General features: G+C 48.3%; 1 protein-coding gene across 9 annotated transcripts; it reads right to left on the bottom strand.

Annotated features, from left to right (window-relative positions):
- Positions 1-187: 187 nt before the first annotated feature.
- INPP5B (inositol polyphosphate-5-phosphatase B) lies at positions 188-19,035 on the bottom strand. Of its 9 annotated transcripts, none has more exons than XM_062594172.1 (23): positions 19,021-19,035; positions 17,364-17,429; positions 17,210-17,280; positions 17,032-17,129; positions 16,703-16,732; positions 16,128-16,238; positions 11,827-11,920; positions 10,344-10,514; positions 9,511-9,612; positions 8,944-9,058; positions 8,098-8,214; positions 6,993-7,180; positions 6,288-6,399; positions 6,024-6,133; positions 4,971-5,106; positions 4,255-4,365; positions 3,439-3,601; positions 3,045-3,280; positions 2,341-2,454; positions 1,861-1,945; positions 1,334-1,461; positions 975-1,086; positions 188-573 (listed from the first exon to the last, which is right to left on the bottom strand). In XM_062594172.1, the coding sequence occupies exons 2-23, from the start codon at positions 17,418-17,420 to the stop codon at positions 458-460; spliced, it is 2,577 nt and encodes an 858-aa protein (XP_062450156.1). In that variant the 5' UTR covers positions 17,421-17,429; positions 19,021-19,035; the 3' UTR covers positions 188-457. The 9 variants fall into 9 exon arrangements, with proteins under 9 accessions (XP_062450156.1, XP_062450157.1, XP_062450158.1 ...); XM_062594173.1 differs by lacking the exon at positions 19,021-19,035 and adding an exon at positions 18,876-18,890; XM_062594174.1 differs by lacking the exon at positions 19,021-19,035 and having other exon boundaries at positions 17,032-17,114; positions 17,364-17,500.
- Positions 19,036-26,857: the final 7,822 nt, after the last annotated feature.

The following is a 26,857-nucleotide window of genomic DNA, read 5'->3' on the forward strand; positions in this document are numbered from 1 at the left end:
CGCAGGGGCCGTGAGGCGGGAGCGGGGCGCCGGGCCGCTGCCGCGCGGCCTCGCCTCTGAGCGGCGGCGCCGGGGCTTCCTCTGCCCCGCGTTTCCGCGGCGCCTCCCCGCCGACTGCAGGCGGCGGAGCTGCCGCTGCCCGCGCCGCTCGAGCCTGCCGGTCCATCGTGACTGTTTCAGCAAGAAGGGCTTAAAAACGGGGAACTTTAATACAAGTTAAATAAAATACACCGTAAATACCAGTTTCTGTATTTTTGCTTGTTTACATACAGCTTATTTAGAAATTCAATATACTTTACAGCCTTATTAGCAGTGACACGATTTTATGTGCCAATCTGCATTTAATAGCAACATTGTATAAAATACTGAAATTCAAAAAAAGCTAATACTCTGTACAAAATATTTTTACAGCAATACAATATCTAAAGATCAGATAAGCTGCATCTGAAGTTTATGGTTAGTTCTCTCTCATGAGGAACTGATGGATAAACTGTTGAGCCTTCCTCTTTTCAGTTATATCAGGTTTAGGATGCCCAGGAGGAGGTCGAAGTAACAAGCCACCAAATACACTGGCTGCGTTAAAAAAAAAATAAAAAAAGTTAGTCAAGATCAGAATATCAGAAGTAATTCCACCAATCCCAGTAAGTCAAAATGAGAGAATGGCTGATTTTAAATTGGCTATGCCAAAGCTGATGACATATCTTTATATATATATAATACATATATATATAATACATATATATATATATAATACATATATATAATACATATATATATAAAAATCTTTTTGTATCAGTTTACAAATTTTTTTAAGGCTACTGCAAGGACCATGGAGCTTTTTTTTTTTTTTTTAATGAATTATTTGCTCAGTACGTGTTTCAAAACAGTAAAGGACAAGATTGCAATCACTTTAAAGATGTTTTGTTAAAAGTTTTGCAAGACCCCATTGAACAGAATAGTTTTGCTCGCCTTACCAAGAATATTCACATCCAAATGGTTTTTCCCTGAGTTTTTCAGTAGTTCTCGAAGAAATGCCATCAAATACTCAAACACATTTTTATGACACTTGGGCAGTTTGGAGATAATCTTGGGGGAAAAAATAGTTTACACTGAAGAAATGGCAATGGTTTAGCAGCTTATCTAATATCAACATCACACTGGCTACATATACTAATGGCTCTTAATAACCTAGAAGCACTAGTTATAGGTCCTTTATAGTATCAAATGATTAAGTTACTTAGAGCAAAAATTTCCATTTGTATGGAACAAAAGAATCTGCCACATCTGCTTTTGAAATTACAGAAATTCTCTTTCACAGTGAAGCCTGCATTACCTGGCAGCTCAGTGAGTAGTCGTTCGAACACTCCAAACAGCTGGTATAGAATTTATAGCAAATAATGGGCTCTGGCAGGCTTTCTAGGAAGAGCAGCAGAGCTTCAGCTACAGAATGGTTGTTGCCAACTGATCCAGATACAGTTAAGAAAGATGCAAGCACAGCATGATCCATTTTGGTAGAATTTCTGCTGAAACAACTTTGCTTAGGTCTCCAAGAATACCTCTTTTTGTTCACAGCTTCAAATTAAATTGCTGAAACCCACATAGCAAATACTGCTTTTGTTTGTGTTTGGGCACTCATGTAATTCATCAGCCATCATTTATCAACGTAGCAAGGATTTCACAGAGGCACTGGTAGTCCCTACAATCAGTACTAAAGAACTGCACATCTCTGTTACCATGAGATGAGATATGGTGATACAAAAAAAATATAATCGTGCATAGAAAGACTGCTAAAACCCTTTTCAGCTTAAATCTTTTGGTAGGGCATAGTGAGCCTTACTGGACATCAGTCTAAAAGGATACGGAGGGTATCATGCATTCCTTTGTCCAAACAGTCTCTGATTTGCTCAAATTCAGATCTGAGCCCTGGTTGCTGAAACAAGTCCTCCTGCAAAGAAGAAATCATTCATCAATCTAAGGAAAAATACAAGTCATAATGACAGTGCTCCATTTACCCAAATAACCTATACATTTTCCTGAAAACAAATCTCTCCAGATTGGTAGTTATCAGCACAAATCTCACTATAAGCAGTTACAGCAAGACCGTGGCACTACTGTAGAGAGCAAAAGAACAGCTGCTGATGCATATCACACTCAAAGTCAGAAGCACGAACAGTGCAATCCAGAGTACTTGGTCACTTACCACACACACCTATGCTTTATCTCCCTTTACCATCAGCCAAACATCTACAGTCAGCAAAGGTTACCCTTCTCTGTACCTTCTTCAAAACTAAACCAAATATTAAGAAATTATTTTCTGGTTCAAGTACAAACACCACTAACCTGCTGGGAAGCATTGCGGTATAAGTGATCCACCATCATCCACAGTTCTTTTGGAATGTCCAGAGGCTTTTCAGCTTGAATAGCATCATCAATCATTTGCAGTGGCATCAAGGTCTAAGAGAGAAGGGAGTAGTGGGAGGGGGAGGATAAAGGAGTGAGCCAACTTCTCACTCAGTTCTGCGAAGTTCTTCACAAAACTTACACCTGAGCATTAAGACTGGTTAGGAAGCTGTGCAGCTTCACTCACCGGTCTTTATACAAGACCAGAATGACAGGCATGTTCATATCAAAAGTCCAAGCAGAAAGAACAAGCTATTCTCATGAGCATGCATCACATACCCTCAAATCGAGAGAGGTGTTATATCCCACCTCATATATATAGGCATCTCCATTCAGTGGAGGTAAGGTCAAAGGCTTCATAGCAAACATCTATGTTTAAAAACTGCACACCTTTTTTTTTTTAATGCGCAGGCAGAGCAAACAAGATCTTACTTTCACTGCTCTATATGAAATGGGTTGATTCATCCATGTGAAGAATTAAAGCAAGGTGTGAAGATGGTGCACTGGAGAACACAAACTGTATCAGCATTCTCGGATTAAAGACCAGGAAAGAGGAAGAAGGCTCTTCAGCAATAAACAAGACTTAACCATCAAGGTCTAAGGGTTCTTGTAGGTTCAGAAGGTAAGTTCTATCTTTAACTCACAAGTTCCCGAATAGACTCTGTTGACATGTCCTGGATAGGTTCCCTCATGTAACACAGTGTATGAATGGGAGACCCAAAGCAACTCGGCAAGTAGTTTCCAGTTACAGATAGAAAATAATCTTTCCCCCTGTCAAGATGCAAGACCAAGATATCTTCAAGTTTATCTTCTCCAGAGTTTAAGTGTGTAGCTGTTGATTTATTAACAAACAGTTCCAGCTCAATTGTGACCTCAGAATCTGCATAAAGATTGTAAAATAATAAAACAAATATGCTCAATAAAAAGAGGTATTAAACCAAGAAGGTAAACAAGAATAACATTCCCAAAATAGCAGTGAGAACTAAGCCAGGTGACAATATCAGCTCAATAACACAAAGGGAACAATGAGGAACTTACCTGAGAGTAGAAAGCCCTTACTGGGATTAGCAATCAGCCATTCCTTGCAATAGGTTTCCTCATCTGGTTTGCTGATGAATTCAAACTGGCAAGGCACTTGTCCATTGCGAATTGTAAACTTCTCTACCTGCAGCTGCATGTATTTAACATCTGCAAAATGAAACTAGAAACAAATGTCAAAGTTAACATTGTCAGCCAGTCACATTTTGACAAGCATGACCAGCAATTCCTCATATCCTAGAGTTTAATCATTAAGCAGCAAGATATCCAGATTAACCCTCCTTCCCCCATATCCCAATTCTTCCAGGATTAAACAAAATTACATTTGTTTACTCTGCATGCCCAAGACATTTGCACCAGAGGGCCCTACAGAACAATTGCTCCCCTCACATAACCTCACTTAAGAAGATAATTGTAGCCTCAAAGGGTCCCAGCTGCATATCTTTTCTAGTTCCCAACAAAAAAGTAAATGCCAGTTTTGTGACCTTCTCCAAATCCCTCAGTATTTTACATTTTATGCTTCTAAGAACAAGTAAAAGTAAGGAAGACAAACTGTCCTTTTATTCTCTCACTCTCCACTGCAGAGAATAACAAGGCTGTATATTTCAGTCTGGTACCCTGAATGAAATTTGCCTGTATCTAAACAGAAACAAAAATAAGGACTGTAAACAGAAAACTGTGGAAAGTCAATATATTGTACTTCTTTGGAACCTGACCCCAGAGTCTGTCTGATGTACTTCCACAGCTAGACTGCACTTCTGGGGTCTAGGCTTGCTTGATTTCTCCAATGAATCATGGCACATTAACATACCCTACCTCTCTCTGGGAAAGGGTCACTGAGGGGATGTTGGCATTCTCCATCTTATCCAGTGAGCGCACTATTTCCTCAAAGGCTTTTCGATAGAGCTCTTCATTCACAACCTTTACCTGAAAAGGACACATACTGCACCAAATGGCATTTATTGCACCTCTGCAGGAGAGATATAACACAGACTGAAACATATGAAATGATTTGATGTTAATAGTACACCTACAGACACACCACATGTAATGAACAGAGCTGCTTGGAGCACCAATGCTCCACGATCTTTTTCTGGTTCAAACAGTAAAGGAACTTGCCGTAACTAGCAAGAGTCACCCAGTCAGCACTAGATCAGCTTTTTAAAGTCTGACAACATGCTATTGTGCTGTCAATGATGTAGCATTCCTGCACGGCAAGTTTCTCAGAAATTGATGGGGGGGGAGGGAGGGGAAGACAAGAGAGAACACTTCTGAAAAAACACCTACAGAGACTCATGAATTACTCTCCTTAAGTGAATTATCACTTAACACAACCTTAGCTTACTAAGGACAATGATCCTATCTCAGGATATTATCTAGCTCACCTTATAAGCTATTGTTCAGTATGTATGCCATAAAAGGAGGGGAGGAGAAGGGAAGGAAGACAATTAACACAGGCACCTCCTTCCCCCTTTTCATCACACAGAGGACAAGGTCAGCACAGTTATTTCCTTCAATATTGATGTACCTACCCCAATATCAAACACAGAGCTAACTGGCTTATGATCACTGATTTTCAAAGCCATATGGCTGCGATAGTTCAGTTGAGTTATGTTTTGTCCTTTCCAGAGTATCCGATCGCACCATGCTGGAACACGACACTTCTCACTAGAACAAAGAGGTTAAAATTACAGCTTCTCAGAACAGTTAAGGTGGAAATAACAACACAAGACAGAACACTGCTCTGCTAAGTGCTCCAGTATTTCCTCACTGACCTGGAGCTAGTTCTCTGTCAGAGTTGAGGGTGAGATTTTTAATAACTTCTTAAAGAAAACAGATTTGACTGTTTTACTACTAGGTGTATCTATACTACGCTTTACTTTTTACCTGTTTAAAGATCATGTGGTGTTTTTTCTTCCTTTTTGGGGGGTTGTGGGGGGGGTCTAAACACTATTTACATATGGTTGCAAGCAACTCTTGTATTGGTTTGTAAGAACCACAAAAAGAGCAAGCTCAGGCTCTAATAAACAAAAAATAGTAATAATAGTGATTAAAAAAAGAAGTTTTGACTGACTAATGGACAGATTCCATTCTAACACATGAAGCCAGTCTTCCCAGTTCACCCAGAACAGCTCAGCCATTCTGCACAATGCGTTAGAGGAATTATGATCCTGGAAGTTTTTTGAAGGATGCACTCAGCTACAGACACCATAAATGCACCACTTATACCTACCCAGTTCAGACTAGGTAGGATTCTATCACATGTCAGAAAATAAAAGATCCTAAAAAATTTGCTTGGAAATAAACAAAACAACAAGAAAAGATCTGTTACATTTTTACACCAGTAAAAAGAGGAAACCCAATGGGTTATTCCTGGAAAAAGATTAGGGATAGCCAACAACTATTAGTGCAAGAAGAGCAACAGCACCACAAATAGACGTAGATTTTGAAATCAAGAGAGAACCACCATAATCTCAAGACTATTCTTATCAGCCATTAGATCTGCGACTCTAGCTTTGTTTTTACCGTCTCAAAAGTAACAACATCAGGCATTGGTGATGTCATTTACGAGGCGATCGCAGTACCTTGTGTCCCAGTCATCACATCCAGCATCATATTTGTATGTTGGTTGGAAGGAAATCTCTCCTTCTGTAAAGCCTTCAAAGACTGCATTTGCATTCATTTGCCTCTTTAACTATGAAAGAAAGAAGACAGATTTAATTTTAAATAAGCTCAAGCACAAGTCCTAGAGAGCTAAATGGGGAATGTTCAATACTGAGAAGGCTGAGTTCATGTGCTGTTTCTAGCATCCCCACCACCACCTGCATGTAGGTGAGACACATCATTACCTGATCATATTGGCAAAGCACTAGAAATGCCTTCTCGTCTATGAGTTGCTTCACTTTTGCAACATCCAGTTCCTCCAACCGATAGTTGAGGTCACCCAACCATATGATCACACTGAAAGAGAACACAGACTGGAAATCTGTACAGAGGCCTAAAGACATCCAAAACTCAAGTTAGCTGTCAGCTAGAAAGAGAGCTAAGCAGCAGTGCCTTAAGCCATTTAACACAAGCATGAGTTCTGATCTCAACATGGCTGGTAAGATGGATGTTGTGTTTGCCTTTCTCCATCAGAGACTTCAAGAATCAGCACTTGAAAGAGAAGCTACATTTTCCTCTTTTGCTATTTTTTAACTCCCAATCTGTATGTTTGTCACTAGCTCTTAGTAACTAATGTTTTTAACATTCCAAATTGTAAAAGTCTCACAATCCACTGGGGAGATCAATGCAATGCCTCATATCCACTTCATGCTTGAAAATAAAATGAGGCATGGAAGAACTTAAGGAGGCAAGTGATTCATCAGAATCATATAGGTAAGTAATCCTGAAAGCCAGGGTTATGGTGAAGCATTTCTGACCCCTCAAGGCTAATGCTTAAATTATTAGATAATTTTTTCTCAATTCCCTACTGAGAGCACCTTACACCTGCTTTATTTATAAGCTCTCTCTTGCTACGTGCAGTGAACTAGCACAGTCAAATAGAAACATACTCATGTTTACTAATAGTGAGAGATGGCAAATTTGGATCTGATTGGCAGAACTGCATCCGAGAACAGATATCTTTGAAGTCTTGGTTCCTCCGCTCATATTCCTCTGTGTGAGCTGCAAGGTGAGAATTCACAATGCACACACTAGTGTTATGGAATTTAAATCTTATGGCAACACCACCTTTGTTACCCTGAAAGATAAAGACAAAGACATAGATCAAAAGCTTTTCTGTACATAACAGATGAAGTCCCAAATGAGTTAACAGCAGTAGACAGGCTAGAAGATTAATGTAGACCATTTAATCCCAGAACAAGGACAAGGCTGAAAACCCCAATTCATAAGCTTCATAAATTTAGGTCAGTATCTCATGTGAAGGTTGCACACAACAACATAACAGAGCAGCAAGCACATGGAAATCTACTTGCAGTTCAGTATTTAGCTAATAAAAAAGGAAATTAAAATAATTGAGAGAGCTGATCAGTTGTTTCAGAAAGTCTTGAAGCTCCTCTAGCAACAAACTGGATCTTTCAACACAGAAAATAAACAATTTTAAGTGGAGGAGAGAGCACAGGACTTAGTCGTCGAAAATACTTTCACCAAATTGGGGCTGCAATGTTTGCAAAAACTACATTCAGGGGGAACACATTTCATTCGAACCATGCGGAATGGCAAGGGGCAAAAAGTCCTCCTCCTCCTCAAAAAAATATATATACATATATATATATATGTGTGTGTGTGTGTGTGTGTGTGTGTGTGTGTGTGTGTGTGTATATAAATAACCTGGATAGATATGCTTTTTACTCATGTTTTCTTGCATCATTTGCTTTGGGCAAAATCACAGCCAGCATCAAACTCTTACATCAGAGCTGGGCCCCTCACAGTCCAGAACATGCAATCAGAAAAAAGACTTTGAGATTCTCTCTTAAGGTCTTTGAGAGCACATGGCAATTCCCTCTAGCAACACCTTGAGCTGTCACAGGGACAGGACTGTATGTTCCTAGAGGCAGCTGCATCCTTTAGCTGGAGGAATAATGATTGCAATGAGGAGCACAGTTCTAAGAGATCTCCTAAAACTCACCACTTCTCATGCACAGTTGTCATTCTTACCATTCTTCCCATGATTCCAGTTCCCACAGTCTCAGTTTCCACCTCAGAGACGTTCAAGGCAAGGTCTGCTTTCACGTACAACAGAAGCATTATTCCCACAAGTCGCACAAGTTTCACCTGAAAAAATAGATTCTGTTGCATTAAATACTAAAATGGAAGACGTTTGATGAGAAAAAGCATATCACCCCTCTAATCCAAAACATGGGCCATCAAAATACAGATAAGGAAAAACAGTTCTACATTGACTCAGTGGACTAGCTTGACTTACAGTACACAGTGCACAACACAAGGAGGAGCTGGGACCAACACCCCTGTAAAGGAGGCTGAAGCTCAAAGTAATGCCTACAACACAGACAGTCCATAAAAAGACCTTCCCTCAAGCAACAGTGACATAAGACAAAGCAGATTCAGGGAGCAGGAGACAGAACATAAGTAGTATTTCTGCCAAGATACCCTCACAATGCATTCCACCATGCATTGTGGAGTCAGACAATAGAATCATAGTAGTACTTCTGCCAAGATACCCTCACAATGCATTCCACCATGCATTGTGGAGTCAGCCAATAAAGGAACTAGGATACTTCCTATTCTCTTCCCCCAAGATATCAGGAGTTTCATTTACACACGGATACCTAGCTCTCATCTCCTGTCCTGCCCTCTGCCTTGGCACCTTGCATAGTAATACTACCTACTTTCCCTTCAGAGCACTTCTGACTTAAGAAAACCCTGCAGGCAATAAGCCTCTGGAAGATGCTGCAATTAGAAACAGGAAAAAGCAAAGCAAAGAGAGGCCCAAGTGGAAACTGATTCCAGAATCAAATAAACCTCCCCAAAAGTTGCATTTACCTTTGCATATTTGGCATCTGGGTGAAGACTATCAGTTACAGCTTTAAACCATTCTTCTTCCTTCGGTGTGTCATTGAAAAAGAAGGCTTCTTTACTCAGATCAAGCTCCTGGAAACTGTGTTAGAGGAAGGAACCCATGGATGCATGCACTTGTGTTCTTCTGGTGGGAGTTCTGAATGTGTTTTTTGTTTGTTTGATTTAAACTCTCCAGCATTTTCTTCCAGGGAAGAACTAAATCAATTTATACTTTTCACACTAAATTTATAACTGAAAATTCAAATCCAGTTATGCCAGGTGTGTTAAATAAAGCTAAACTATCTGTTAGTATTAAATTGAATCGAATTAAAAATTTTGAAAAACTACAGTGTCAGAACATCCAAATACTACCAGAATAACAGCCCTTTTTAGGATATGCAAATGCACACTCTTAAGTTGTGCAAAGGAGTAAAGCAATACAAACATTCCTCAGCTGTGATGTCTTGGCTAAAAACCTACATGCTAGAGATTCACAAGCAAGTCACCTACAGTCAAATTTTGAAAGGATGGACCAGAAAAAAAGATACTCACCCCACACAGTAAATATCTGGAGGCTCAGCATCACATCTCAGCCAAGGCCAGAGGCTCTCCTTGGGTGACTGGCCATTCACATTATATGTCCCAACAAAAAATCTGGAGGCGGGGGGAGAAATACATATGAATCTCTTGCTAAAATGCAAGATCTTCAAATTCTAGAGCTGACAGAAACACCACTATTACTAACCTATGCACTTAATACTACAATAATCGTTTAGAAGTAACTTATTCCTGGGGAAAATTAGGACAATTTACATTCCTAAAGTGATTTTATTACAATAGCATCATTACAGTAGTGTTTTGCAGAAGGATGAACATTATGTAGGACACATATGCTGTATAAAACGCTTAAGAATAGAGCTGTACAGTAGCAGTTTGAAATGACAAATTCATCGGATGACTTGCATAAGAGGATTTTAAGCACAGTAGAGTTTTTGGTGCTAATTATCTATTTCACACAAGTTCTTATGAGCTTATTGGAACTACTGCAAGGATCAATGAACAGAAGCAGAGAAGGTCAGAAGTGCACAGAATTGATACAGGCAAAATCTGAAAGGAGCATGGGAAGAAGTCACTTCAAAAAGGCTGTTTACTCAGTAAGAGCCGTGGGCCAACCCTTGACAGAAGCATGAATGAAATTTTTCTCTGCTAATGCATAAAAGAGAAAAGAAAGTTGTTCTGGAAAGCATTGACCATACTTTTCTAAAAGACTTCTTATTTGCAGAGTTACCAGACGAAATAATGTACAATATTTATTTTGAAAGGTTTTGCCTACTTACTCCCTTCCTAAAAAAAAAAAATAAATTCTGCTCAGGGATGATCATTACCTGAAATTCTGAATGTGCGTGTAGGAATCCTCCCTTTGTACAAGCTGAGATTTAACAATAGTATCTCTTAGTCCAAACTTTGGTTCTGATAAGATAGATGCCTTGTTTGAAACCATTACGCTGGAGGATCGTACCATTTCACTTGTTACTTCAGGTTTCAGTTTGCTTTGCCTGTAAACGAAAACAAAACTGCATGATGATCTCAGAGTATACACTGTTAACAGCTTATTTGTGCTGCTGAGGACTTGCCTCGCATTTATCTGTTTCGCTAAAGGTAATCAATGTACAGGATGAACAAGCAAGACTGAAATAAGCATTTCTTAGAACAGCTCAGACCTTCTCCATATAAAATAATTTCACCAGTTTAACTAACTGAAATGACAAACTGTTTTTACTAAATTGATATATCCTGCTGATTCAGAACAGGCCTTATTCACCTAGATACAAACTGCACACATCTACTGTTAACTGAAGCGAGGAGATGCAAATCTCTTCATCTGCTGCCTCTACTCAAACCTTCTGACCTAAGCAAAAGAATGAAAAACAATTTGTTTAAAAAGCCTTCTAGTGGAAAACTCCCAGCTCTGCCTAGAAAGGAGGCAGAAAAGAACAGATGGGGATGGACATGGCTTTATTTAGTACCCCATGGCTCTGGCTGACATACTGTGAACTCATTTTGCAACAATAATGATGCTACAGCTTGGAGGTCCCAGAAGCAAGTAACTTTTCATTTGTCATGCAACAACCTACATACAAGTGCCAAGGACAGCACACAGATAGATTTTGAAGGATATAAAGTAGGGTCAGGGGAACTCCTGGGTACTAGAAAATGAAACCGTAACATTTTAAGAGTGCATCTGAGAGACATGGTGGTCCTGAGCCAAAACTCCTAATAAAAACACACCCGGTCAGGGGGACTAGCAGGACCATATCTCTGAGAGGCAGTGCTGAAATTCTCACTTAAGATCTAATAGCATGTTTATGCTGAACTTTTTTCTCTTTCAATTAGAATCTGCAGATTCCCCATTATGTCTAACTGCAGCCAACAGAGTAACCAGCAGATAGAACTCGCTTATGCAGCAGTAAGATTCTTTGAACACTGATGTCTGCACAGACCTCATAAGCAGGATTAGAGAGGCCAACTTCCTCACTCCTAATTTTCAGCTGAAAAATAGGAAGTAAAAACAGAAAGCTCTCTACGATTTGTTTTTTCTTCCTCTAGATGCTGAAACATCAATAATTTGTCTCATTTGGCTCAATCAATCTCGGCTCATTCCATCCGTGCATGGTCGCACTCAAGTACCCAGAAGTGTGGTGTTGCATGCATGTTTACTGCCAATACACAGAGATCCTCTGCAGAGGGAAAACATAGCTAAACATTCACATCACTTTTACTCTTCACCAGAGCTTCCACAAACAGCCGATATGCGCAACTATGGCATTAACCACTTCAGCAGATCTATTTAAGAGAGATACACCATACCTGGGAGGAGTTTTATCAGTGCTGTCATGGCTCCAGTTCTGACTAACTGCAAGCTTTTTTCCATTCTGTTTGATGCCTTCAGACCCAGCTGCTTCTGGAAAAAAAATAAAAGCCTCCTAAGAAATACAAAGTGTTCTTTAAATGGTGAAAGGTGCGATTGATATATATTCTGCTTACAGATTTTTATTTCCCTATGTTTGCATCAGCATGTTGATGAATTAGAGAGGTTCTGCCCATCTGTGGAAACGTAACAACACACAAGTCACTCCCCACCACCCAGACAGTGCAGTACAGAGTCACCACAGGAGCCAGCTGTACCTCAGCAGAAGCAACAAATGCTTCTGTCATTGCCAGAAATGCCAACTGCACATTTCCAAAAAATAATAGGGAAGCTACTATGCAACTATAACGAAATACAACACTAAGCACATCATAGTTCATTATCAAAATTTACCAGTCTTTCTGCATATTGTTTCAGTTATAACACTCTGCTCCTATAACTGGCAAAGTAGGAATTGAAAGTGTGAGGATTCTGTGTGAGAATTTCCATGTTTAAGATGCATAAACAGCAATCTCAAGATTATGCTACCTAGCACAAATCTAACAATAAGAGAAACCATTCTTAAGATTATAAGGTTTACTCATTCAGCTGAGCTTCTCCTTCAGCAACCACAACTCAGAAAATTTAAAGTTTTTTTTTGCTGTCATAGTCCACTCTCCAGCACAAGCACAAACCAAAAACAGTACTTAAAGTACTTTACCTAAGCATTCAGAATGCAAACAATATTCTCAGCATCAAAAGCCTCTTCTGCCCAAAGAACCCTCTGGGAATAAAGACTGTTTAAGAGGATTTATCAGAGGTTGATTCCAGAAGAACATGTGATTCAAATCTCATTACAGATCACACAGCCAAAGTCACATAGAGTTGAACATGAGCATACACAGACCTTAATAAACAAAACCTGATATTAGCTGCGTACACCTGCAATAGCAGAAATGTCTTTAGCTTCAGAAGCAGTATCAACAGATTCAATTCTCCCTCAGAGTTCATCCAACAAGACATAAATATTTACTGTTCCTATGCAGAAGCTTCAGCAACTTTAGGGAGAATTTGGAACTGAAATCAAAATACCACCAACAGAAGGGAGAGGAGAGAGTGATGATAAGAAGAGCCCTAGCTACATATGGAAGATAGAGAGGTCGCTGTAGCAACCTCTGCAGCAATGAGCAATCCTGTCTCAGGGCTGAACTCAGCCCTAGTGTTCACAGCAAAACTGCAGTCTCAGAGCAGCACAATAAAACAAGGACAGAATCCAGGAACATTCACCTTACCATGGCTAATCAAAGAAAAAGCATTATGAAAAAATAAATTCTAGTCATTCTAGCAATTACTAGCTGGCTGAGAAGATGCCTCCAAGGTCAAGGCACCACAAACACGTTCTCAAAACTGGACAGGACACCATGAAAAATGCCACAAGGAACAATCACACACTTGCCCATAAAGCTCAAGGCCAGTAGGCCTTGACATCCAAAACAAAACAAAAGGCAAGCCAGAGGTTCAGCTTACTTTTGGCTTTTCAAGCTGTAAGGGAGCTCAAGAGTTAAATCCAGAGACAAAGGCAAAGAACACTAAATGAACAAGATAGGTCTGCAGCTTGAATAAAGCTAAACATCAGAATCTCTCAGTACTTCTAAAGAGCTGTCCCTAGTTCAGAGTTACACTGTAAAGTATGTCTCTATGACCTGGACAGAGCCGTTAAGTATTTAATCAGTGTTGCTTGAGTATCCGCAAGTTTTCCTAATAGTGACCATGCAATCTGTCTTAACAGTGACAACAATCAACTTGAACTTTCACCATAAGGGGCACAGCCAAGGCACAGCCACTAGACAACCGTTACTTTTGTTCTTCAACAGGAAGGGAGCTAAGTTCAAGCTTTTATCATCCATGGAGAACAATGCCACTTGCCAGCACACAGAAGGCATTAATGCCCTTAATGGCAAGGCTTACATGCCTGTTCAGTGCTGCTGACATGGCTGCTACACAGAGTAAGAAAAGCCAAAGATCACAGTCACACATCACACTTCCGCTTTCTAACCTCAGTAGAAGAAATAAATTCTATGTAGGACTCTCCTAAAAAATAAATTAGCCTTGGAAATTGACTGTTTCCTTCAGATAAGTTTATATCTAAATGCAGATTGTTCCAGCCAGGGGGCTCGGGGGGGGGGGATCTTATGTTTACAATATGCAGTGGAATATTTTAACCAGATAATGACCTTGTTTAGCAATTGAACTGGGCACAGAAATAAAGAGCTATGTGCAGAGATAGTAAAACTGCGGAACATGTATGGCCTGAATCAAACAGGATTTGCAGTTAAAAGCGATTTAAGCAGTACTTAAGACTCAGTGACATTTATAATGCTGTTCTACAGCAGAATAACCTATAGTTATATCTTCTGAATAAAGTAGGATCTAGGCTTAGTGCTCTAAAAGGAGAATTAAACGAGCCTTGTCATTAGTTATATCAGTCTTAGCCATCACAGGAAACCCACTGAGGACAAGTTCCCAGTACTACTGAGAAAGGACAATAAACAAAGACTTTTTAAGTAATGAAAGTCTAAGTGACACTCCACCTGGGACTGCATCACATTTGGCTGGAAGGGAGTAACTGTTCTTTTTACTGTCTCAAATGAAGCAAAACTGAAGTTGTGACTGCTTGAACATAAATACTGACAGGATTTTAGATAAGGGTTTTATACAAAATTGTGAACATAAAGTATGCAAGTTAAAACACATTTAAATCCCCTTATAGTTGCTCTCTTTCATTAACCAGAAGATATAATGAACTATTGCTAAATAATAGCATTTACATAGCATTTAAATGTGCTTTGACTTGCTTAGGAAAGTTGCTAACTCAATATGCATATACATACAAAGACAAAATGAGTTACAGTCTTTCCTCAAAGCTGGCAGAAGAAACTTCATCCTATGCCGATTTGAGGTACGAAAGACTCAAACAACTGAAGGCAGAGAGCATTTTCTTCTGCTAATGTAAGACAAGAAAGAAATCCAAACTCCTCTGACTCAAGAACAAAACAAGCCTTGAAAAGGTAACTTTGTCAAAGCTCAGAAGCACGATTTGATAAGAGCACTACTTCCCAAGGGGATTTAATTCCAGGAGTGTTACTGTGCCCGAGATACAACAACAAAACAGCAAAGGAGCTTAGGTTGTGCTTTATTCTGCATGTCTCCCCTCCCCCCTAACGAGTACACATGCTTAAGTCTTTTCCAGCCACTTTTAAGCTTCAAGTTAGGGATACCATATCCAAATTGATGTTCCCAACGTCTTACTCGGCTCAGTCTGAGCTATGCTGCTGCTTCAGGTCTGTTACATTTCTTTTAAACATACTACTGAAAACAGAAAAAGAAAAAAAAATGCCAATAATTCCTAACTGTGGACATCACAAATTAAGAGAAGCACAGCCTAAATGAAGGTGGGTAAACCAGAAATGATTAAATTCAAATTCTAACTTTGAATCCCGTACTGACTTTCCAGAAATTGCTTTAGTTCTCCCCGCTTCTCCTGTTCTCACTTCACAGAGAGGACAGGAGCGACAGACACGGGGAGCAGGAGCATTAGGCACCTAGCAAGAGCAGGAGACAGACATCACAGCCAAAAGAACGCACAATGCCAGGAGCAACTGGAAGCAAGAAGAAAATTCACAGCCTCACAGGCTAATCATTTTTTAAAAAATAAACAGCACTGTTTGCAAAATGCGAGTGTTGTTTCTGAGGTAGCCCAGATAAAGCGGGTTCTGCAGAAGGCAGAAAGGTCTCACCCGGGGCAGCACACCGCGGAGCGGGCTCGGCAGGCGCCGCGGTCACGGCGCCGCACCCCCGCGGGGCTCCCGGCCGCCGCCGCCGCCGCCGCGCCCGCGCCGCCCCCCACCCCGCCGGCCTGGTCCGGCGGCGGGAGGTCCCGCTCCCGGTCCTGCCAGCCGCGCGGCCCGGCCCGGCCCGGCCCGGCCCGCGCTCACCTCCGCGGGGCCGCCGGGCCGCGCTCATCGCCCCAGCGCCGGCTGCGCGCGCGCCTGCGCGCGCCCGCCCAACGGCCGCGCAACGGTCCCGGCCCTCGCGCGCGCGCCCACTCGCCCAACGGCCGCGCAACGGTCCCGGCCCTCGCCGCAGACCTGGGCTCCGCCTCCATCACCCGGGCCCCGCCCCCAGCCCCGCCCCCGTGTCTGGGCCACGCCCCCGGGCCCGCCCCCATCCGCGCCGCCGCCGCGCGCCCCGCGGCTCCTACCTGTGCGGCACTTGCCGAGCTCGTGCAGGAAGGTGCGGGAGCGGGAGCCGAAGGGCAGCCGCACCAGGAGCTGCTCCTCCCCCGAGCCCATCTGGATCGTCACGTCCGAGCCTAGACGCGTGGGCGGAGGGAGGGCCCTGTGGTTAGTGGTGCCGGCGCTCAGAAACACGGGGCATTTCTGCCCGTAGGAGACGATGCGCACATGCAGACGCCACGAACAGCTCTCCCGTGCCTCCTTTTCATGCCTCACTCGCCCATTTTTCACAACAGCGTCATTACAAATTTATAAAATATTTATGTGGAATTTTTGTTCTGCTAGTTCAGCGGCAGTGAATGCCTTTGCTGGCTGCTGCTGCAGGTGCATTAGGCAGCGCTGGCATCAGCGTGACCTCGGCGATGGCCCACAGCACGCCAATCTCTGCAGCAGCAGACAGGCAAGCGCTCGTCCTTCCAAGGCATACCTCTGTGAGGGAGCGACACCGGCAAAAGCGCGAAAGCCCCTCTTCCGCCTCACTAAGTGTGGCTGATGAAGGGCCTAGGACTTTCTTTAGCATTAATGCAACAGCAAAACTCACCGATGACGCGAAGGTCGTTTTCAGGTGTTACTGCAAAAGCAAAGAGCATTTCCATTAGCGAGTGAAGCAGCAGGCTCGCACGCCATGCCAACGCTCTGTGGTTGAAGAGACACAGAAGGCCTCTGGCCCCGGAGGCTGCTCACAGGGAGCGAGCCGGGCGGGATGAATCCTGGGCAGGACAGAGGGCTCCTCGGATGGCGGGCAGCTACTCTAGCAGGGCCTCCCACCTCCTCTCTGCTAGGGTGGACGTGCTTAGCGGCCCCACTGACGCAGCTCTGGAGCCAGCGGCATGACACCACGCGGGCTGCAGGGCCCGAGCGCACTAGCACCTTCCTCCAGCGCGAAGCCGGCCGTGATGGGGATGACTCGCTCCAGCCAGATGTCCTCCGCCGTGATGGCCATGCGCCGGTGGCTGTACACATGGATGCTGCAGGCGGGAGCGGCGCGGGCTGAGCCTCTGGACCGCCGCTCACCCGGAGCAGCATCGGGAACCGCCGCGGCACCTACGCGTGCTGGCCGCCGCTCCGCACCAGGCCCAGGAGCCGGCTCTCCCCCGCGGCCAGCGTGCCCTGCACCGCGTCCGGCAGCAGTCAAGGAGCATCGCGGGAGACGGCGTCCGCGAGCCCCGCGGCAGCCCGCGCGCCCACGGCCCAAAGGATATGGTCACGCAGGTCTCGCCCTCGGCCAGCGCCCCCTCGATGGCCACTGACTGGTCCATCCTCCGGCCCTGCAACACCGCGGCCGCGCTCGCCAACCCGGAGCTGCCAGGGAACGTGGGGGAACGTGGGGGACGCGAGGGGACGGGGGGATGTGGGGGGATGCGGGGGGATGGGGGGATGTGAGGGAACGCGGGGGATGCAGAGGACGTGAGGGGATGGGGGAACATGGGGAACGGGGGGGACGTGAGGGGACAGGGGGGATGTGGGGGAACGCGGGGGGGACGGGGGGATGCAGGGGGATGCAGAGGACGTGAGGGGATGGGGGAACATGGGGAACGGGGGGGACGTGAGGGGACAGGGGGGATGTGGGGGAACGCGGGGGGGACGGGGGATGCAGGGGGATGCAGAGGACGTGAGGGGATGGGGGAACATGGGGAACGGGGGGGACGTGAGGGGACAGGGGGGATGTGGGGGAACGCGGGGGGGACGGGGGATGCAGGGGGATGCAGAGGACGTGAGGGGATGGGGGAACATGGGGAACGGGGGGGACGTGAGGGGACAGAGGGGATGTGGGGGAACGCGGGGGGGGATGGGGGGATGCAGGGGGATGCGGAGGACGTGAGGGGATGGGGGAACATGGGGAACGGGGGGGACGTGAGGGGACAGGGGGGATGTGGGGGAACGCGGGGGGGGATGGGGGGATGCAGGGGGATGCGGAGGACGTGAGGGGATGGGGGAACATGGGGAATGGGGGGGACGTGAGGGGACAGGTGGGACACGGGGACAAGGGGAACGTGGGGGACGCAAGAGAATGTGGAGGGGACGTGAGGGAATGCGGAGGACGCGGGGGAATGCGGGGGGACGGGGAATGCGAGGGGACGGGGGGAACACGGGGGAACAGGAAATGTGGGGGACGCGAGGGAACACAGGGATGGGGGGATGCGGGGAGACATGAAGGAACACGGAGGGACGGGGGACGTGGGGGCATGGGGGGACAAGGAGAGTGCAGGGGACATGAGGGAACGCGGGGGATGTGAGGGAACGCGGGGGATGTGAGGGAACGCGGGGGACGTGGGGGGACATGGGGGATGCGGAAGATGGCGAAGATGGGGAAGAGCATTGGGGAACGGGGGACGGGGAATGCAAGGGTTGTGGCAGTTGCGGGGAACGTAGGGGAAGGCAGGGGAACGTGGGGGATTTGGGGAATGTGGGGGAACGCGGGGGAGGTGGGGGAATGCGGGGTGGTGGGGGGGGATGCACAGAAAGCAGGGAAATGGGGGAAGACGGGGAAACGTGGGGAACAAAGGGAAACATCGCGCGGAGAGGGGAAAGCAGGAATGCGGTGTGCGGGGGACGCGCAGCAGCGCGGAGGGGACACGCCGCGCCGCGCCGGGCGCCTCCCCCGCAGCCGCGGCCCTGGTGCCGCTCGGCCCGGGCCTGCGGCGCCGCGTCAGCTGGGACGGCCGAGCGCCCGGCCGCCAGCCCTGCCCGCCACGGCCCCGCCGCAGCCAGACCCTCGCCGGCAGCTCCCCGCTCCGCCGCTGCCGCCCTGGGCCCGGCGCCCCGCTCCGGCCTCCTGCCCCTGCCCACTTCCTCCCCGCGCCTGCAGCCGAGAGGCGCCGAGGGCTTGGGAGCCGCCGTGTTCTTCCCCAGGGCCACCTGGCGCCTTCCTGCTTTCTAGGGAAGAAAACGTTGGCAAAAGGTTCATCAGGAACGTGGGCGGCCCTGGGCACAAGGCGGCTCAGATCGCTGCGTTTGGTCACCGCTGCCTGGACTGCGTGCACCTACCTTATTGGCACCAAAAAAACAAGGCCAAGAAAGCAGCGGGACTGAGGAGGGGAGGGAACAGAGCGGCCCCAGGCGGAAAGCCGGCCCCAGACTGGGAGGGAAGAGCCGGGTCCATGCTGCAGCCCCTGCAGACACGCGGGGCAGGAGGATACCCGGGTGCAGAAAGCTGAAAACTTTTATTTGCGGGTAAAACCAGGAGATGCTCGTCGTCAGTAGCACCTTGAATTGCTTTTTGTAAAAATGCAGGACGATCCAGGTGGCATAAACAGATGTTATAGCTGATGTTATGCAAATTAATTACAGTAATGGCTGCAAACAGTGCTAAGAAGAGTAACTAGCCCACGTCTTTTGCATACTAAAGATAGGAGCATTTGCCCTAAATCAGTTCCTCCAACACCTGCAGAGTGACAGCTGAGACCTGGGGGCGGGGCGGCGGAGGGGGAGCCGCCTTCTCCCCCCCCAACCCCGCGTCCCGCCTCCGCTGCAAAAGGCTCCCCAGAGCGCAGGGCCTGAGCGGGTGTCGGAGCTCATCCTCGCCACAGCTGAGAGTCTGCGAAGCACCCGAGGTCCCTCGGCCTCCCTGGCAGACCCAACTCACCGAGCGACACAGTGTTCAGCTATGGGGAAAACACCCTGGGTCGCTGGCCAGTAGGACCGAAACCTTTTATTTGTGCTTACACCTTTGCAGTCCTTTCTTTGGGAGAGACAGCAGCGGCAGGGAGAGCAGCGCACGTTCCCAACCCTGGGGGCCACCCGTGCAATGAGCAACCCTCCAGCTGCGTCATGCCGCAGCAGCACGCTGGCGTCTTTGGTCTGTCTACAGCTACGAGCTGCTTCCCTGCTCTGACTTCAGGGGCAGGGAATCATAGGTATGAGACAGGATCCTCTGAAATACACGATGCTGCAGAGAAATCTCCCGTTCCTGTCTAAAGCCTTGGAGAGCAAGCACAGCGTTACTACCTTTACCTACCCATGCAGTAGGCATCTCAACACCCAAGCAGTCTTACAGTAACCGGCAAGCGGATGCCCAGACAGGCTGCACTGCAAGCAGACTATTAACTAGAGCAAACCCTATGTCTTCAGTCAAGGCAGAATTTTCTGTTTTTTAACAGGCGTTACACCCCTTGCTTGGTCACCCGAGGCCACTCATTCCTGCGCCTGCAGTCCCTGCAGCGCTGCAGCGGTTGCAGCAGCCCCCCGAAGCTGTCACTAACCGCAGGTCACCCAGGCATAGGGGTTGCTGGCCAGGAGGAACACCTTCTTGAGGCTTCGTAATGCGTACAGGTGAAGCACCTTTCCTCCGAGTGCGCTGGGGAAGCTCAACTAGGAGCATTTGAAGGTCACCAAAACATAAGATACCAAATGGGAGCCAGGACTCCAGTTCCAGGAAGGTGCAGGAGTTTGAGTGGGGCAGAGGGATGGCAGGGGGATTTGGGATCAGCACCGGGGTCCTGTGCAGGGCAGCTACTGAGCCGAACATACTGAACTCGAAGCACGAGCTGCCACCAACAAGCAAAGCAACCAAGCCAGCCGCTCTCAGCCCGTGCCCGCAGCAGAGGGGATCTCACCTGGGTTCTCTTGTCAAGGGCCAGCCGCAGAAGCAGCAGCCCTTGCGAGCTGTGCAAGGCTGGTAATGCTGTGTTGCTATGCTGCATGAGCTGCCCCGAGGGAAGAGGATTCCCTAGCTTGCGCTTCAGCAACAGCTCAGGCCAGCCAGCAACCTACATCCTGCTGCTTGCACCACACAGGGAGGGCCTCAGCGCTTCGGGCAGCTGCATCAGCCACTATTGAAAGACAAAGGGAAATTACTCCCACTTAAGCTTGCTAATACCAGGGGTTTTCTGCCTAAATAGCCACACCAGCACAGGGGTGCTGGAAGAGACTTGTCTTCCACTATGTGCTTCCTTTGGTGTGTCTTGTGCACAGTATTGGCTTGGGTGCAGATGGTACTGACAGAGAAGCCCGAGTGAGGCACTTAGTCACAAGGCTCTGGGGCACCTGAAATTTGTCCTCTCATCCAGTAACCGAGAGGAGGCTTGAACTGAGACTGAGCCACCCCACCGAGGGGATCATCCTGCAGGGAACTCTTTGGGTCTCCCCTGCTCTGCAGGAGCTCGGGCAGGCAGGCAGTGTCATTTTAGCGACCTGCACAAAGCAGAGCACTGGCTCTTCATGCTGTTGGGGAGCCCTATATCCACCCATGGACCTACCATTCACTGAGCAGATCAAAAGCAGGAGAAGGAATCCCTGTGCAGACAGTTTGTGCATGTACCTGAAGCTTCTTCTAGGAACAGAGTGCAAGGGAAACCTTAATTTGGTGTTTGCTCTGAAATTCATCCCATCAGATACCCTCCAGGGCAATTGGCTGGTTCTGCCTTTCCCTGTGCTGCGCAGGAGAACATGAGCAGAGACTGGCGCAAGCTAGCAAACTGCAGCCACCACATGAGTGTTTTCACAGAGGCCTGGGGACATCCCATGGGACTGGCATGCTGCACAGGGGGAGGAGAGACCCGGGACATTGATCTAACAAAGGGCATTTGATAGCAACCTTGGCTGAAGTCAGAGAGCTACAGGAATCCTAACAAATGCTGCTGAGCTCAAGGGCAGGCTGTGGAGCACCAAGACTGCTGCTTACTTCCAGATGGAAGCAGAAACCCTGTAGTTCAGGAGAAAGACCATTCCACATGCCAGGAGCTTCAAGAGTGGGATCAGAGTCACCTGCTCAGCACCATTGACGTGCACCTTGCCATCCAGCTTCAGACAGCTGGCCTTTGGGGTAGCTGGGCAGCACTCCTGGTAACAGGCCACCTTCATTCCACTGGCACAGACTGGTTTGGCAGTTTTGCAGGCTTTGCTACATCGTGCCACATAGTCCAAACCTATCTTCTTCATCTGGAAGGAGAGAGGCATTAGCTTCGTAGGCCACTGCCCAGCCTGTAGCATTCACATCATGGGGATGCATACAGATTCCAGCTCAGGGACTGTCCTGCTCTCTAAATGCAAGACTGTACCTCGCAGAAGTCATTCCCAACAGTGCATCCTGCAACAGTCTTCATGCCTTTGAAACATCCATCACCATGACAGGAGAACGATGCACACAGTTTTCCCTACAAGGGAGAACCAGAGGAGATACTGTATATTCACCACTCCAGAGAGCAGGACTTCCAGGGTAGAACTGAATTTCGGATAACCTTTCCTTCCCAAGAGGCCCTTCCCAGATCCCCCTTCGTGAGTTGGGGCAAATGACATGAGTGCCCTTCTTTGTGGGCATCTCTGTCCTTTGGTATTTGGCAAGTGTTGTTTCAGGCATTTTAGATGCACTAATCAAAGACTAACAGCTCCCCATCTCAAATTCTGCAGGAAACTCTACTGTAATACCACCATAGCTGACAAATTTCAAGCCTCCTTTTCCTTCCTCTTAACAATGCTTGGCAAAGATAAGCACCTTCCCCTCTGCTATCTCTTCAGACTCTCAGAAAAAAGGCTTCAGTGCCTCACCAACCCCTAGCACCCTCTCTGCATCTTTGAGAGAGGTTTATCACATGTCTCGTTTAATCCACTTGAACCAACAGTAAGTTCTGGCTTAGAAACAAGCCTGTTGGACAGGGCTTGCTATGGACCTTTTCCATCTCCCATGGAAGCCCAGCCTGTCTCAGACAAATGCACAGCAGCACAGCAGAAGAGCCTGCAGCCAGAGCACCCCATGTCCAGGCAGAACCTACATTTCGGGCAGGACCTCGGGTGGTGGTGGTGGTGGTTGTCGTAGCTGGTGTGGTGGCGGGTGGCAGGTCACCTGCAGCAGACATACAAGTAGCCCTGTAAGGTGGCACTCGGGACAGCCCATGTGCAGAGCGCTCCATGGCCACACACCCACACAGCTATCGCTCTGGGGACAAATTCATCTGAGAGGGTCACACTGTACTGTTGGACAGCCCAGCTTTGTCTACATTGGGGATACATCGATGCTGTGCAAGGGCTGTGGAGCCAGGCCTGCAGCCCAAGCTGGGACAGTGCCCAGCCACCCAGTGCCTGCTCTACACACCAGCCAAGGCAGGGGAATGGCAGATACACAGGGCATCCCTCTGCAGCCTCCTGCTGCGGGAGCTGGTGAGCCAGCCCTTCCCTCTAGCCCTGTTCTCCCTCACGTGCTTCAAAGGAGTGAAGTCCCCAGAGCATGGGAAAACCCAGGGATGCAGCCAGGCGTCTGCAGTGAGGTGTCACCCCATCCCCTCCGCATGCAGTAGGATTAATCGTAGACCTTCAGTCAGCTACCAGCCTTCGGGCCCCATGGGAGACCCACAAGCAGTTACCATAGGAGCTGGCATTGAGCTGAAGGCAGAGGGGTGAGTCACAGCAGTCCAGGGCACACTGCTGCATGCTCACGCTGCTGTTAGTCCTGCAAATCTCTGTGCTGCAGTTGCTGCTGCACCTGGCCGTGTAGTTCGTGCTGGAGAATCGATAGAGCTGAAATAGCAGATCCAAAGAAAATAAAATGCTAGAAAAAGTGTGAAGGGATGTCATGATGAAGGAATAAAAATAACTAAAATAACTGACAGGCAGCAATGAAGCGAGAGAAGGGAAACAGGAGACTGACACAGGCTTAATAAACTACTGTGAATTTCTGCAATAAAGAAGGGGACTTTCCACCCTCCGGCTAGGCAAGCTCCGTACCTCACAGTAAGAGCTGTTGTGGCAGGTCATCGTTTCCTTGGCGTAGGCTTCGTCCTGGTAACACCTCTCCCCGGAGCAGTGAAAGCTCTGGCAGGTGAGCTGCACAGAGAGAGGCTTTGAAGTCCTGCACAGAGAACTCAGCTCCTGCAGCGCTGCTGGTACACTCACCCTGACCACAGCTTTGCTGTCCGAGGGGCTCCTCCTCCCACCCATTGTGGCCCAGGTGCTCCCCTTCCACCCCAGGGAGCTGCTCCCATGGGACTCCGGCAGCCACAAGAGCACGCACGCTAGAGATGCTCTCTGTGAGTTATAACAGTCTGAGCAACAGCCCCCTTCCTTACCAGTGTTTCTTCTGACCCATTCACCCAGGAGTCAGGTGCTGCAGAGGAGTTGGAGGCCACAGAGAAGTTGGAGGCCACAGAGAAGTTGGAAGTACCATCGGACTCTGGAAGATCCAAAGTACCCTCATGGTGAAGGAAACACCAACTTTACGCTCAGGTACCTGCGTACCCTCCTGAGCCATTGCACAGTCCAAAGGGTTTTACAGGAAGCATTAGCCATATTGAGGTTGGAATTTGGATGGCATTAAGTAACAGGATGCCCCAAACAAGTAATAACGATTCTCATAAGCTCTTTTACAGCTGGTGTACAGGGAGCCCAACTGGCAGGGCAGAGGCAGCAGCCCAGGTGATAACTGCAAGCGCTATAGACAAACTTTATAATAGCTTCTCTTTTTCCCTTCCTGCCATGCTATGTGTGAAAAGCAGGCGTTTCTGTGATCAAAACCATGAGAAAAAGTTCCCCAGTGCAGCTCCATCCCACAGAATACAGCCTGGAGGGGACAGGGACAAAGTCGCAACCACACCGTGCTGGCTTTGCCCTGTTCTCCGCAGGAGCCCCGGGTTTCCCTTGGGGTGTGGAGCTCACCTGCAATGGCAAGAGGGTGCTGGGTGCAGAAGTACAGAGCAAAGGCGCAGATCAGCAGGCCTGCAACAGAGAGAGTACTGAGCCCGCCACATCCACTGCCTGCTTTACTCGAAGCAGGAGGAGCCTTCTCGGCCGCAAGGTCGGCTCAGCATGAAACGCCAACGCCTGCTCCACCAGCCTCTCTGGAGCAAGGTGATCCTGCAGACAGGCTCAAGATCGGGGACCCTGCGCTGGCCATGGGAACCAGCCCTGCCGCCGAGACAACGGCATGCAAGGGCCCCCGCAGCCCCCACTGTTCCGACATGGCCCCCAGCCTGCCCAGGGCCCCGGCTGCCCAGCAGGCCCCCCTCCCCCCGCCGGCTCCAGGAAGGTCTCCGGCAGAGCACGGGGGGTTCTTACCCCCCAGCAGGGAGACCCTAGCTCTCCCTCCTGGAGCGGAGCTGCTGTTACCTTGAACAGGGAGGACGAGGCACCCACAGCCTGCCATCTTCAACCTCACCCTGGCTGGACCTGGCAGAGAGAGGCACAGTCAGAGAGCCAGCTGGAAAGAGGGGACAGTCCCACTCCAGTGCTCACAGCAGCACATGCTCCTGACGCCTGCTGGGCACACGACTCAGAGGTGGAGGGGGAACAGGGAGACAAGGCAAGAGAAACAAAATCAGGAGATGCTATGGAAAAGACTTTTCCTGATGTGGCTTTCCAGAAGAGACCTTTTTCCTAGGCTTTTTACAGCCTTATTGCAGACACCAGTATGCACCAGAAAAATCCTTGGTTGTGTTCAGCACTTAATTTTTGGTCCCTGTGGTGACAGAACATGCTTTCCTGCCCACAGATCCTGTCTAGTGACGTGTGGAGAGGTTCTGACTCCCCAGCCCAGCAGCTGCAGAAACACAGGGAACCTCATCAGCACAGCTCAGCTCTGGAGAGAGGGGCAGAGCAGCTTCAAAGCGTGCCAAATGCTCCAACAAACACTGTTACCATGCTTACCTGGAGTCTGGAGAGCAACATTAGGCTGTTTCAGTCACAGCTGCAGCAGGAGGTGATTTTACAAGCACAGAGGGAGCTTGGGAGCTGCCTACCCCAGGACTCGCAGATCCTTGAGCCATGCAACACAGTGCTGGCCAGCACATCCACGTGCCCCAGGACTGCAACGGCTGCATCAGCAGCACTGCATGTCTGTCTCCCTAGCAGAGTTGCAAACTATGAGTTAGAGCTGCGCCCAGGAAGCAGGGCTGGGCCCTTAGGGCCATGTCCAGAGGTATCTGCCCAGCAGCTTCTCTAGTGCAGCCATCTCTCCTGCAGTAGCTCTCATGCCAGCAGCAGCACACCCAGAGCAAGGCTGCTGGCACAGCCGCTCCTGCTGAGCGGGGAGCGCCTGTTCTTCCACCTGGGGCATTGGTGCTCCAGCTGTTCAAGAGGCCAGGCATCCCTCTGCGGAGCAAGGCTCCAAGCACTTCCAGGGGAGAGGTCGCATGCGCTGGATGCTCATGCTGGCTTATGCCGGTGCTACGACTCTGCCGACTGCTGCCCACAGGTGCGGCCGGCCAGGCCGTGCTCCGCTGTCAGCCACGGCAGGATGAGGGAGCAGCCCCTGCGGAGGGGCGGCACAGGCACCTAGCACCCTCCTCGCTGTTCTCTGGTCTCATGCTGTGCCGTAGCAGCTCTGCACCGTACCTCATACACGATCCTGCAGGGCTGCAGCACGGCACTGAGCAGACAGCGGCGTGTTTACAGGGCTGTTCAGCCACACAGGCTCAGACCTAGAATGGCCACGCACCCAGCTGCGGTGCTGCTTCCCCGTGATGCTCTCCAAGCCACCAAGTCTGCTCAGCAACCTGCTGCTGACAGGCCCAGGAGCACAGCACAGCTCCTGGCAGGCGAGAGCTCCCCTGGGAAGTCACATGCTCCTGGTTGATGTGGTAACCCTCCGCTGGGTCCTCACAGGTGATGCGCAGAGCTGCAAATGGGGGCCAGGAGCACAAATGCGCGCTCATTACTGGTGCTGTTCGGCACCATGCAGCAGTGTGCTGCTGCTATTGCAAATGAAGAGCTGACCTGCTGGCTGCTGCGCCTGTCACGGGAGGACCGTTCCCCACCACCCTGAGTGGCA

Source organism: Rhea pennata, chromosome 23, assembly GCF_028389875.1.
Source record: "Rhea pennata isolate bPtePen1 chromosome 23, bPtePen1.pri, whole genome shotgun sequence".
Classification (NCBI taxonomy): domain Eukaryota; kingdom Metazoa; phylum Chordata; class Aves; order Rheiformes; family Rheidae; genus Rhea; species Rhea pennata.